General features: G+C 40.9%; 1 protein-coding gene across 1 annotated transcript in view; it reads left to right on the top strand.

Annotated features, from left to right (window-relative positions):
* Positions 1 to 474: 474 nt before the first annotated feature.
* TPRG1 (tumor protein p63 regulated 1) overlaps positions 475 to 14,875 on the top strand; it is a 216,941-nt gene continuing 202,540 nt past the window's right edge. Inside the window, exon 1 of the mRNA XM_054504275.2 lies at positions 475 to 1,137. Within this exon, the coding sequence (XP_054360250.1) occupies positions 1,122 to 1,137 (16 nt within the window). The 5' untranslated portion in view covers positions 475 to 1,121. The remainder of the gene's footprint in view (positions 1,138 to 14,875) is intronic.

The following is a 14,875-nucleotide window of genomic DNA, read 5'->3' as shown; positions in this document are numbered from 1 at the left end:
GGTCTCAGCTTGTTGACTTGGTCCCAGGGAAGGAACAAAGCCGGCCAAGTGCAATGAGGGGCCGGCAGTGGAAAACCAGTGCCGCTGTCTGCTGGCAGGCAGGGCGGCCAACACCACACTCGGTCAGCTCGCCCCCCCGCTCCCAAGCGGCGCGCTTCTTCCCCCCGTCATGGCTGGCTTTGGCAGGGCTGCCAGGCCTGGGAATGCAGGAAGTTTTGGGTCACGGTGACCTCTAGCTGCTGAAGCCAGATGAAATATGCCCTGGAGGTTCTCCAGGGTCACATGGTGTGTGGAGCAAGAGTGGGCGGGGCTGCTCTTGTGCTGACAAAGTGGCTTTTGGCTCCAAAGTGGCACCCCTTGGGGAGAAGGAGGGGTTGTGGGTGGGAAAGGGGGGGTTAGGCGAGGCAGGGGTGTGAGAGGGGGCAATAGGGAGAATCAGTCTTGCTCTTTTCATCCCCTTTAGCCTTCCAGGAAGCCACTTGCTCCTGGAGGTGGAGGCACACCCCCAAATCTAGGGCGCAGAAATTTGGGGACCGGTTTCTGTGCGTTTTTGTTGTTTATTTGGCAAGATGGGCGCGTTTCGAGCTCTCCACGCCCTGGGCCTCAGAGCCCAATAAAGCTGGAGAGTAAGTGGCGTTTGACTTAATGCTCCTCAGTAGTTCAACCACTCAAAGTGGAAAGGAAGTGGGCTTTCAGCCCCTTTCTGGGAAAATAAGGCCTCTGCCATTTCTTTCCTGCTGAAATCTCTCTTCACCTCAGGCTGACATGCGGTTCTCCTGAACCCCAGACTCCTAGAGGAGGCTCAGCTGTTCCAAAGAAGGCCTCCACCAGAAAGCCAAAGACGGACACCAATCTTTGGCCCCACTTAGGTTTGACGAGCCCAAATACAGTCCCTTCACCTTTGCCTGGGCAGAGGGAAGGGGCTTGGCTACTTCTGCTTTCAAGAGTCAGGCGCAGAGGCCTAAAATGGAAATAGCTGAGAAGAAAGGAGCCAAGTCAAAAACAACATCCAGCTGAAAGAGGTCAGGCCCGATAAGCAGGCTGACCACAGGCTTGAAAAAGAGGTCAGGCCCCAGGAGCTGAGCTGGGTCAGTGAGGAGTGTTTCTGCCAAGGGAAGACAATGGCCTGTGAGGTAGGTGGGCTGCGCTCTTCCACCCCACATTCCGCTTCAGTTAGCAGAGTGAGGCCTTGCTGGCTTCCCTCTCGTTCTCTGCTGACCGCTGAATTTTCTAGGCTTAGTTGAAATGGGGAGAGGAAGGGTATGCCTGAGCAACTAGAGGCGAGGAATCTTTGGGGAAAATGAAACACATCCAATCTCCAGCTCCAGTCTCACCTCCTCCAAGAACCCTTGCCAAGTCACTCCCCATGGGTCTTGGCTCTACCTCTGTACCCCACTCTACTGCACTTCATATTTTGTTTCTGGTGTGTATCTCAAACTATCACATAATAAATTACTTGGTAATGGTAATGCCTGATATTTGTACCGTGTATCTCCGTTTGCAAAGTTTAGTGCTTTGGGGACTATTAACTCAGTTGCTCTCTATAATGACCTTGAGAAATAGCTGAGTGGTTATTGATAGTCTGCTTTATAGAGAGGTAAACTGGTACAAAAAGCATAGACCTTGATTCTGTCAGGTAAGAGTTTAAATATAAGCTTTAATAACTGGCTGACTACGGGAGCTAGGACAGCTTGCTTGACCAGCTCAGGCAGCTGGTGGTGCCACCAAGAGAGATCTGGACCCCCTTATTTGTTACTGGAGTCACTGTAGCTTCCACCAAGAGCTACCTTTTTGGTAAAAGAAAATCCTGCCCTGGCACACACAGAAAAAAAAAAAAAGACTATTTTGGAGGCGTCGTATTTTTTTTACCAACATTGTTTGGAACCCTGAGCAAATGCCATGGTTTTCTAGCATCAAAACAAGTTTATTCCAAAGTTTCTTTTGGAAATTTGAAGGCAGTGAACTCTGCCAGAGTTCACATCATAGCTTTCCTTGGCAGCTGTGCCCTTGGGTTATTACTGCTCCTCTAGGCACATCACTGCACCCCTGTCCTGCTTTGAGTCCTTTCCCTTTTCCCTTCTGCACGCACTACCCTTTCCGACCCTTTGCGTTGCAACTTTGAAGCTTGCCCGTCCATGCTAACAAACTCTCTCCTACTGTTAGTCTTTTTACGGGGTTCATTCCTTACCCTCTGTCGTAACTGGAACTTGGTCTCCCCAGGGGGACCACTTACCTGGAAGTTCTCTTATCTGGAACGCCAATACATTTTTCTTAAATCTTACCTGGAAGTAGAGCAATGTGACCTTTCTCTATACTGCATGTTGCTGCTATTAAAGCAAGGTGCCATATTTGCTATGTCACAATGATGTTGAGGTTATCAGATGAGAATTATAGCTGGAACCATTCCTTATCTTGGCTACACCTGCTTCTGTGGAATAGGTCTCTTCCCCTTTCAGGTCAATTCCCCCCTGAGCTCTGGATCTCATCATATACCTCTTCCTCCTCCAGAACATTGATCTAGCAGTTCTCTCCTGTTCCTTGTATCTTCAACCTCTTCTTCCCTACTTGCTTTTCCCCTTCAGCATGGAAAACTACCCATTTGTCCTACCTTAGCAACCCACACTTATTAGAAATTACATTCCATTTACAACTCCTATAGTCGACATTCTCTGCCCCCTACACCTACGAACCATTCAGTATATACTTAGCTATTCCTGACTCTGCTTCTCCAGCACCCACTCTTTCCTCAACCAGCCACAGTCTGGCAGCCGCCTCCGCTACTCTGCATATGACCTTAAAGTGGGTAAACCCACAGATGTATTTGAGGCCCCTTTTCCTTGACCTCTCTACAATATTTGATGCTCTGTGTATATCCTGTCTTTTGAAGTTCCTCCTTCCTTAGCCTCAAGGACGGCACTTTCTTCCACTTTTCCTGTTTTACCATTCATTTATTTTCGGTTTCCTTTGCAAGGTAATAATAATAAAAATAGCAAATATTTCTTGAGTATTTACTACTTGCTGTGGTGCATGGTCAGATATTTACATACATTTTTTTACTTGATTGGTAGGAGCCTAGGAGGGAGGTACTATTATTATTCACCCTTTGCAGATGATGAAGCAGGAATAGAAGTGTCTAACTGACTTGTTCAAATCATGCTACTGCTAATAAGCAACTGAGTTGGAATTTGAACTCAGGCATTCTGGCTCCAGGGCAGGGACATAACCACCATGGACTCTGCTGTCCCTGTTTCCTAAAGACTTTGTTTCTGGGGTTTCAGCTTCAATCTTTCTCTTTTCTCATCCTACATACTCTTTGTAAATGAACTTGTCATCTGCTCCTATGCTCGGTTAACTCCTAATTCTGTAATTCAGGTTAAGAAATAAGAAATCCAGCTGGAGTTATTATTAAAAAACATTTTCCCTGACCTTTCCTTTATTTACATTTCTTTATCTGTGAAATGGGAATAATAATTGCACCTAGCTGACAGATGTATGTAAAAAGCTGATCTACCTTCATGGCCAGCAGATCACTCTCCTACATCTCGACTTAAATGTCCCACAGGTATCTCACACTCAATAGTTTGATATTGAACTGAATGATGCCCCAAATATTTCAATATTGATGACTCCCCCCCTCTTTTATCTGCCCAATTGTCCTATGGGTAATCTGTTCCTTCTTCTCTTGGTCCTACATATAACCTGTCTCCATGTGGAATCCTATTGATTCTAATCCTTAAATTGACTTCATTGCCTAAATCTAGGCCTTTAAACCCCTGTGATTCCAAACAATTGCAGTGTTTTTCTACCTGAAATCCTTGCCCCTACTTCTTGTGGTCCTGAAATAGTATTAAAGAAAAAAAAAAAAAAAGATCAGATGATGTCTATTCTGCTCTGCCTAAAATTCTTCGATGGCTCCCTAATGCCTTGTTTTTGTTTGTTTGTTTAAAATTCTCCTTGCTTTCCTGCTTTGTCTTATTTTTGATACTCTCCTAAATTTTTTACTTCTTGCCCCAGTAATGGGAACTATTGGCAATCCTTCAAATGCCAGGGTCTCTTACAGCTCATCGTATTTATAAATGCAGCTTTCCCTACCCATCTCCTCTTTCTCTAACATTCCTTTGTTTTCAAAGACTCCATTGCAGGTATCATCTCTTGCATAAATGTTTTATCCTCATGCCCCTGGAGTACTTTGGTGCTTTCTCTGAGTTTCTACAGCACCCGATGCACACTTCTGTCAATCAGTTAATATTCCACATCATGTTTCTTAACTTCACTTTGCCCCCAGATACCCCAGAGCTAGGGTTGGCAAACTATGACCTGTGGATGAAATTTGGCCTCTTAACCTGATTTTGTAAATAAATTTTTCTTGGAACACAGGCATGATCATTCATGTAAGTGTTCTCTGTGGCTGCTTTTGTGAAAAAAGAGCAGATTGAATAGTTGTGACAGAGTCTATATGATCCACGAAGCCAAAGTATTTACTGTATGGCCCCTTGCAGAAAATGTTTGCAGACCTCTGATCTTACATCAGTTACTGTGCATCACTACAGCCAGATTCTTAGAGATGCCAATGCCTGGAGGGAGAAGGTAGATCAAGATCCTGCAGAGGATGAATGGCAAAGGAAGGGATATTTGGATGAGTCAGATACACACTGTAAGGGCTCATGGTCCACTCAACCCTGCTGAAAATGTTGTAATCATCTATGTCCACACACATGACCCTATGAAACACTTCTTAAGAGTGTTGTAAGTCAGGGACTGTATTTTTTTCATCTTTGTGTCTTCCATGTGTAGCATGATAATAAGCTATTAGAAGTTTAAAAAAGAAGGCAAGCTTAAGCAGAAAGAATTTTTGCAGGACCCTGGGATATATTCATGGAATCCAAGGAAGAGGTGAACGCCCAGTCCTTGGGAAAGGCAAAGCAATGGAGCAGATATATGACTGCCGTCAGCATCCAGTCTGTCTCGTGTCTCTGCTATTTTTCACTGTGCCAGCTTGGTTTTTCCCTTTTACTGTGGACTTCTCCAGCTGACAATAAGCATGGTCCTTCACAGCTTCTCAATACTTCACCGTATAGTTTTCGGCCATTGACCATACTTCATCCTGATTTTCTCTTAGTCCCAAATCCCAAAATACTAAGTCAGTTGACTATCACTTATGGTCAGGAAGTAGGGATTAGTTGAGAAAATGAAAGTTTTTGTGATACATATTGATAGACTAGAGAAACAGGAAGGCCCCCCAAAAAAGTGGTACTGTTCTTTTTTTCAAGATTTATTTTTATTTGAGAGAGTGTGAGAGAGAGAGAGAAAGAGACGGAGAGAAAGAGTGAGTGGGAGAGGGTGAGAGGGAGAGGGAGAGGAAGAGAGAATCCTCAAGCAGACTCCCCGCTGAGCACAGAGTCTGATGCAGGGCTAGATCCCAGGACACTGAAATCATGACCTCAGCTGCAATCAAGAGTTGGCCACTTAACCAACTGAGGCACCCAGGCACCCCAAAGTGGTACTGTTCTAAGAAGAAAGGGTGCTGGACACGTAAAGCAACGGGTGCATCCTATAGTAACTCTTGGTAGGCTCCCCTATAGTAGCACTTGGTAGATGCTTCCCACAGCAGCAAGTAAGAGGCACTTAACCAAGATATATTGGCTCAGTAAATGAATGGCTGAATAAAATGAACAAAGGATTTAACCTCTTTGAGTCTCTTTTCCTCCTGTAAGATGAGAATACCATTTATTTTATAGACCTGTGTTGAGAATAAAGTACTTGCGCACTGGCAGATAATAGACACTCAGTAAACGCTATCTAAATGTCTAATCCCTCATCTGGGTTGGGATTGGGAGGAGGATTTAGGAAGAATGTAACGTAGCCAGTCACTTTTTAAAGTTTCATCAACATGATGGTCTGATAAAATCTCTTTCAGTCTCTATGTCCCATCTTGTCTCCTAATCGTTCTTAAATCTACATAAAGCCCAGGACTCTCCCTTGGCTCAGGCTGAGTTGCCACATTGCTTAAGGGAAACTCTAGGGCATCACAGAACAAGCGCTCATTTGCATCTATAAGAGACTATATTCATATGTTCAGAAGACTAACAGAAACTCAAGGTTAAGAACCTCTGACCTCCCTGATCAATATTTATTCTTTGACAAGCAAAGTTTCAGCTTACCTGTTCACCAAACTAGCTCACACAGCCCACACTCAAACTATTGATTCTCTCACTTTCTTGAATGTTCTTGGGTTGCTCTTTCTCCTTATCTCCTATTAAAATGATTATTCCTGCCTTCACTTGCATAGCTCTTCATCCTTCAGTGTCTGCTCTGGCTCTATAACTTGCCTGGCCCATGCCCATCCACCTCCAGAAGTCCTTTAACAACTTTCCCCCAGGTCTGGTACAGAACATTTATGCTCAAGCCAGGTATCCTGAGGCTCTCACCTCCCACCCCAATTTCCCTTACCAAACTGTACCAAAATTCTAAACCCATAATGGGCAATACTAATAAAGATTTCTGATGAATGAACATTTCCATCCACTGATGAAATGCTTTACGGTAACCATAGATAGCTACAAAGCTTCCTAACAGCTCTCCCATGGTGGTGTTATTAAAGCCATCCCACTCCTTATTATAGCTCCTGTCTCTTAGATGATTAACAGTTTTGGGAGATGAAACTTCTCTTTTACCGAGAAGAGTTTCTTAAATCTTTCTGCTAAGAGGCACTTTCCAGTGGTATCTCCTGGTGCTGGAATACACTTTACGGGTTGTCTATGACATTGGTCCTTAAGGTTTTGTCTGAATTTTCTCTAGATGTCCCCAAGGGGTGATTGAATCTGTACATACATTTATGATTTATTTGTGACTTCTAAAGGTACACCTATTTCCTCCATCTGCCAAATTAGACCTCTCCCACTCTTACCTGATTCTTTCTTACATACTGAGGAACGTTTTGCCCTCCTGTGAACTTCGATCATGAAATCCTCTGGCATCCATTAGAGACCTTTGACGTCCCCTCTTCTCCATGAGACAACTTCGTGAAAGTATGTGGGATCCAGATTGTGTCTCCTTTGTTTTCTCTTTCCCAGCACCATCAGCCTTAAAAGCATTACCTGTTGCTCATATGTTAAGGTTTTGAGTCCACTAACCTTTTCTCAGGATACATTCTAATCTATTAATTTTCTTATTAAAATTCTTAATTTGGGGGTACCTGGGGGGTACAGTCGGTTAAGCATCTGACTCTTGGTTTTGGCAGGTCGGGATCTCGTGTTCATGAGATCAAGCCCCATGTCAGGCTCCATGCTCAGTGTGGAGTCTGCTTGAGATTTTCTCCCTTTCCCTCTGCCCCTCCAGCTCATTCTCTCTCTCTCTCAAATAAATAAATAAATCTTTAAAAAAATTATTAGTTTTAACCAGCTGACTCTTTTTGAAGCCTATAGAATAGAGGATGTCTGAAATGTCCTTCAGGCATAATAAATACTAAATATATAGGGATTAGGAACTTTCTTTGGATATAGAGACATTCTAAGTTGGAAACATTTGTTGAGGATAAAAGTTTAGCCTGAGTAAAAATTAGGATGTCCATTTTCATAATTGTTCTAGTCTTGTCTCAAAAGCAGTAGGAGATTAGCATCATGGTAGCATGAATAAAAACCATCAATGGTTACCCTGGCCTTCTGCTAATGCTTTGGATATGTCAAGTTTTTTTCACCTCAAAACCTTTGCAAGTGTTCTTTCCTTTACCGGGAATACTCTCTGCAACCTCTTTCCCTCAAATTTTTACCTGCCAGTTTCTTATGCCTCAAGTCTCTGAGAAACTTTCCCTTGACGCCTTTACCCTCCACCCTAATCCCCCACCTAATTCAGGTCATCCATCATTATTTCCCAACCTGCCTTTAACTTTTCCTTATGGCAAACATCACAATTTCAAATATATTTATTTGTATTATTATTTAACACCTGTCTTCTCCACTAGACTGTAACTTCCAGAAAGGTTCCAATCCTATCTGCTTTTGTTTACTGTGAAATTTTTAGTGCCTGGCAGAGAGCCTGGTTTATGTTGGGAATTCACATAGTATTTGCTGGAGGAAGAAAGGAAGGAAGAAAGGAAGGAAGGAAGGAAGGAAGGAAGGAAGGAAGGATTCCTACAGCATACTGTTTTCTTTCTTCCTTGCTTACATTTGTATATGACCTTATTCTTTTCAAAAGGTTTTCATGTTCCTCTCATTTTAGGTAGGGAAGGGTGATACTCTCCCAATTTCCATCTGATGACACTGAGGTCCAGAAAGAGGAACTAACACAAACTCACTTAGCTGGTGGCATGTGGGGCTGTGATCAGAGCTGGGACTACATGTTGACTCTTAGTCCAGAACTCTTTCCAGTAATAATTTTTAAGAATAAAGTTAAAGAATTTCTTTTAGAAATAATTTAAATGCACATGTGATTTTTAAAAAGATTTATTTATTTATTTGAGAGAGAGAGAGAGAAAGAGAGATACACAGAGTACTTGAGTGGGGGGAGAGGCAGACGAAAAAGGAGAGGGGAAGCAGGGAGCCTGATGCTGGGCTCTGTCCTGGGACCCTGAGATCATGACCTGAGCAGGAATCAAGAAATCAAGAGGCAGATGTTCAATGAGTGAGCCACCCAGGTACCCCGATTTTTTTTTTTAATCTTGGAAAAAAAATACTATCTAATTCTTGGAAACATCTAGGTAAAATGAAATCCTCTGACTTTTTTTTTTTTTTAGGAGATTTAATTTTTTTAGAGCAGTCTTAGGTTTATAGCGAAATTGAGCAAAAGGTACAAAGATTTTTCCCTATGCCCCCTGCAATCGCATGACTTTGATGACTTGATTTCTTCATGTGACCTACTATGGAGAAGAATGTAAAGGAAAGAGCTCACGGACTTGGTCCCATTTCTTTGGGGTTCATAGAACTTCAGACAGACAGTATGGAATACATATTGATTAAAAGCAGGAAACAATTTCTCCATCTGAACACATTTATTTTCTTATGAGAGCATTTGGTCAAAATGAAATTTTAGTTTTTGTCAAACCAGTGGCTTAAAAAATTAAAAATTCTCTTAAACATGCCTTTTGCTTCATAGTATGTCTATCACAAATTCCCCCCTTTTTCTCCTATGGATTTGCTTCACTCTATTAGTCATTACCTTGCAATAACAAGTAGACTTGAAAGCATTGCAACATCATTCCTTTAGAGAAATTCCCATATGTGGGCCCATTTTTCCCACTGAATCGTGCTACTCTTCTTTCCTTATTTCAAATGAGGAAAGTCTGTTCTTCTGCATTCAACAAATCCTACAACCCCAGGGCAGTCCTATAGCACAAACTTATCTTAAGGGAAAAATTACATAAACCGCTACAAATACTACACTCAATTAATATATAATTTTTAAAATATCCCTAATTTGTAGACTATCTCTGATTTATATCTCAGGTTCTACAATTCCTGCATGTGGTATCATTTGCTTTATTTCTCTATGGAATCAGCTAGGCTTTGATTCATTAGGGAAGAGAAGTTTCTTAGAATGTACTATCCTTTTCTCACTTCTTTGGAAAAAATAGCATTTCATAGAATCCTAAGGTTTCATGGTGGTGGGATATTTTTAAAGCTATTTAGACCCCCTGCCTTTGAATTCTCTCTGCAATAAGCCCTCCAAACCCATCTATTCCCTCCTTGAATACTTTGTGTGACGGGCAACTTACCACCTCGCTTCTATAGACACCCAGGGAAAAACCAGGTTGATTGCTTGCCCAACTGAAAGTGGTCCCTCTAGCCCCCAGCAGGTTGCTGGCTTGTGAAACACAGGGCTTCATTTATGTCTGAACAGCCTGAAATTCTGGACATCTGGGAAGTGTGCTCTGCAGTTGGGTCCAACATGTGATTGTGTAGACTGGTAGCAAGGCAGGCTGACTTCGTTTGGGGCTGGAGGCAGGGGCGTGTTGACAATAGCCCTCAGAACAAGTAGGTCCCTGACTGGCTGCTTGTGAGAAAGAGAATGTTTTAAGTGAGCTTAGGTTTCTAAAGGTCTCCTTCAAAAGTACCTGATTGACACTGGGAGGTTTAAAACAGGGGAATATGCAATATGTGAATTAATTACTCTTTTTCACTGATTATTATTTTTTTTTACTTAATGTTTGACATCACAGTTTTCAAAAATCTTATTTTTTTAGAATCTGTTTTTCTTTCTTTCTTTTCTTTTTGTGCTGCAGAACTGCTGTCCGGAATGCTGATAGACCGGCAACTTTTCTTAGTATGATTTTATGCACATTCTTTTACACTTGTTGGCTCACACATTATTCTTTGCATTCAAATATCTTAGTTCCTACCTTCTGTAGAAACCATAATCTCATAACACAATAACATGGTTTTGATAATGTCAAATCAGGTATTTCCATCTTCCTGTAAAGGAAACTGCAATTAAAGTAGCACCTTTAAAATTTCTTATCCAAGAGAGGTGGAGCAATGTTTTAAGATATCAATCTGTTTTGTTCTAGCAGTGTTTCCATCTCCCCTCCATCTCTCTTCACCCCTGGACTTTACCTGATTGCCTCAGGGGAGGCAGTGAAAGGGCTGACCTCAGAAATAGCCCGTTTGTCTTTCTGACATTTGTCATGGAAAAGCCTAAGCCCTCAGGGGAACTTTGAGAGTTTTTGTGGAGAAGGTAAAAGGTTGGTATTTCAGCGTATAGACAAAGTATTTTGGCCAGAAGCAAGCAGAGGAGAGAGCAGAGTATTCCTCTGGGCACTGTGTACAGAAGTGAGGGCATGGGGGTGGGGAGAGAGAGAGAGAGAGGGAGAGGGAGGGAGAAAGGCAGAAAGAAGTGATGATTCAGAGAGCTCTGTGGTCCAGAGAAGAAGGCTCTTACACCCTACTTCCCACTGGCACTGATGGAACGGTAACTAGACCCTAAAGAGGAAATGGCTGCCTCGTGTGTGGAATACAATGTAAAAATTGATACACAGCAGCCTTGTAAGAAAAATTCTCTTTTTCCAAGAGTGACAGGGAAACACTGGGGAGTTACCAGATATAATGGGCTATGCAGCAAGGGACAATGGATGCAGCCACCATGTGGACCTAGGACTATGTATGAATCCATTGCCACGGCCCTCCCACCTTGCTACTGCCTGTGGAATATTAAGTATGGCATAAGCTTGGGAGAAACCGGGATGGGGGATAAGTCTTAGGAAGAACTGATGATAAGTTTGTCTACCAACCCAGCAGAGTAGAAACTCAGGATAGAAATACTACATTGAATTATGGGTTTATAGTATACCTTAGTGTGTGAAATGAGAGGAAAACTTGCTATACAATCAAGAATTAATTTTCTCACTTAAAAAAATATTTAAGGTAAATTAACCTACAGTAAAGCTCATCCTTTTAGTACACAGTTCTGTGAATTTTGGCAAACATTCCATCTTATAACCACCACGGCCATCACAACAGAGAACAGTTCTCTCACTCCCCTAGACTCTCTAGGATTCCTTTGTCCCTCTCCCCTGGCAACCACTGATCTGTTCTTCACCCTATAGTTTTGGCTTTGCAGGATTGTCCTAGAAGTGAAGTCATGCACTATTGAATTAATTACTCTTTTTCTCTGATTTCACTAGAGTTTTGAGACTAGCTTCTTAAACTTAGAATAATGCATTTGAGATTCATCCATGCTATTGCATGGATTGGTTTAGTTCTTTCTTATGACTGAATAGTATTAGATATATGTATGTACCATAGTTGTTTCCAGATTTGGGTGATTGTAAATAAAGTCGCTATGAACATTTACATGGTTTTGTGTGAACATAGGTTTTCATTTTACTTGGGTAAATACCTAGGAGTAGGATTGCTTCATTGTGTGGTTTATGTTTAACTTTATAAGATACTTCCAAATTGATTTCCAAAGGGGCTGTAACACTTTTCATTCTCATCAGCAATGTAGGAGGAATTTTACTTTGCTCCACTTTGTATTGTCAATTTTTTCTTAAATGTTTTATTCTAATAAGCATGTAATTGTATTACATTGTGGTTTTAATTTGCATGGTTTGCTTGCCGTTTTTATATTTTTTGGTAAATTATCCATTCAAATGTTTTGACCACGTAAAAAAGTTTTTTATTTAATTGTTGAATTTTGAGAGTTCTTTATATATTCTGGCTACCAGCCAGATATGTCATTTGGAAATACTTTCTCCCAGTCTGTGATTACTGTCCTTTTATCAGGAGTTTCAAAGTGTAAAAGTGCTTATATTTGATAAAGTTCAATATATCAAATTGTCTTTTATGGCTTATGCTTTAAGAACTCTTTGTGTATTTTGAAGGTTACAAAGTACCCCCCCCCCCCTTTTTCTTCTAGAAGTTTTATAGTTTTTTACATTTAGGTCTATGATTCATTTTTGAGTTAAGTTTTGCCTAAGGGGCAAGGTGGGGATCTAGGTTCTTTTTTTGATTTTTGTTCCTTTGGGGTTTTTGCAGATGGACACAGAATTGTTCCAGCTATTTGTTGAAAAGATTACCCTTTGTTGAATTACCTTTGCACATTTATTGAACTCCATTGACCACATGTGAGTCTGTTCTTGACTCTATTTTGGTGCACTGATCTATACCTTTAACAAACTTTCTCTAACACCAAACTGTTTTGACTATTACATCTTTATAGTAAGTCTGGAAATTATGTAGTATAACCCCTCCAACTTTGCTTTTCCTTTCAAAATTGTTTCATCTTTTCTTGTTTCATCACCTTTCTTTGTAAATTTTAGAATCAGCTTGTCAATTTCTAAAAGAAAAATTCTTACTGGGATTTCAACTGGAATTGTATTGAATCTGTAAATAGGTTTAGAAAAAAATTAACATTTTAACTTGCTGATAATTTGAAAGATTTACACGTAAGTATTTCATGCTTTTTGCTGCTATTGTAAATACTTTTTACATTTCAATTTTTAATTATTCATTGTTGATATAGAAAAATATGATTGACCATATATATCCTGCACTCTTGTTAAACTCATGTATGAATTCTAACAGCTTTTTTGAGTATTTTTTGAGATTCTTTCTTTAGGCAATCATATTACCTATGACTAGAGACTCATTTCTTCCTTTCCATCCAGTATGTCTTTTTTTTTTTCCTTTGACTTGTTGCATCAGATTGTACTTTTGGTACAATACCGAGTAGAAGTGGTGAGAACAGAGATTCTGGTCTTGATCCTGGTCTTAGGGGGAAAACATTTAGTCTCTTACCATTAAGTATGACGTTAGCTTAATTCTTTTGTGGGTTTACCTTTTATCAGGTTGTGGAAGTTCCCTTTTAGTCCTAGTTTACTGAGAGGTCTGTTTGATTTTTTTTTTTTTAAATCAGGAATGAATGTCAAATTTTGACAAAAAAATTCCTCTGTAGCCCGTGAGATACTCTATTATTTATTCCTTTTTATTCTGTTGATATATGAATTACATTGACCGATATTTGAATGTTAAACCAGCCTTGCATTCTTGTGATTAACTCTGCTTAGTCATGATATATCATCCTTTTCATATGCAATTAGATTCCATTTGCAAATTTTTACATCTGTGTTCATAAGAGATATTGGTGTATAATTTTATTCTTTCTTTCTTTCTTTCTTTCTTTCTTTCTTTCTTTCTTTCTTTCTTTCTTTTCTTGTTTGGTTTTGTTATCAGAGCACTGTTGGTCTCATAAAATTAGTTGGAAGATTTTCCCTCCTACTCTATATTCTGGAAGAATTTGTGTGTAATTGGTATTATTTCTTGCTTAAGAACTGTTTTTCATGATGAAAAATATCCAGATGTTTGTCTGGATTTGTTAAAAAAAATTGTTTTCCCTTACCTGACCAGCAGCTAAAATACCCAAAACTCTGTTTTTTTTTTTTTTTAAGATTTTATTTTTTTGACAGAGAGAGACACAGCGAGAGAGGGAACACAAGCAGGGGGAGCGGGAGAGGGAGAAGCAGGCTTCCCTCCGAGCAGGGAGTCCGATGTGGGGCTTGAACTCATTGACCCTGAGATCAAGAACTGAGCTGAGATCAAAAGTCAGATGCTCAACCGACTTCACCACCCCGGTACCCCCCAAAAACTGTATTTTAAAAAGATTTTAGCTAGTTAACATACAGTGCAATATTGGTTTTAGGTGTAGAATTCAGTGATTTATCACTTACATACAATAGCCAGTGCTCAATACAAGTGCCCTCTTTAATACCCATCACCTGTCTAGCCCAGCCCTCTCCCTCCTACCTCCATCAACCCTCTGTTTGTTCTCTATCCTTGAGTCTCTCTCTCTCTCTCTCTTTTTTTTAAGATTTTATTTAATTGACAGAGACACAGCGAGAGAGGGAACACAAGCAGGGGGAGTGGGGGAGGGAGAAGCAGGCTTCCCGCGGAGCAGGGAGCCTGACGCAGGGAGCCCGATGCAGGGCTCGATCCCAGGACCCCAGGATCATGACCCGAGCGGAAGGCAGACGCCCAAAGACCGAGCCACCCAGGCGCCCCTACCCAAAACTCTATTACATGACGAATAATCATCATCAAATGATTGATCATCGAATAATCATCATCGAATCATCGAATATATCATCATGATAATTTTACTGTGGGGTATTTTGGGAGATAACTAGTGAATGCACTTCCATGGCACCAGCTCTAGGGCGAGTTTTGTTGATCTCCTAGAGTACGAAATCAATTTGTTGGGCACAGACTTTGTACCAGACACCTAGGTGCCGTGTGTTCAGAATGTCTGTTATGTGTCCCAAAATTAAGCAGCAAATACTAGCATTTCTCCAACTTTATAGGTGAGAAAATAGTGCCTTATGAAATCTGGTGATTTTCTTTTTATGGGAATGTGTCCAAACGATGGCAATACACTCTGTTTTTAAAAA

This window comes from Mirounga angustirostris, unplaced genomic scaffold (genome assembly GCF_029215605.1).
Source record: "Mirounga angustirostris isolate CCGP_5_RB_7025 unplaced genomic scaffold, mMirAng1.0.hap1 SCAF_1, whole genome shotgun sequence".
Taxonomy (NCBI): domain Eukaryota; kingdom Metazoa; phylum Chordata; class Mammalia; order Carnivora; family Phocidae; genus Mirounga; species Mirounga angustirostris.
Note: the sequence above shows the minus strand (reverse complement) of the source record. Positions and strands in the feature narration are given on the sequence as shown.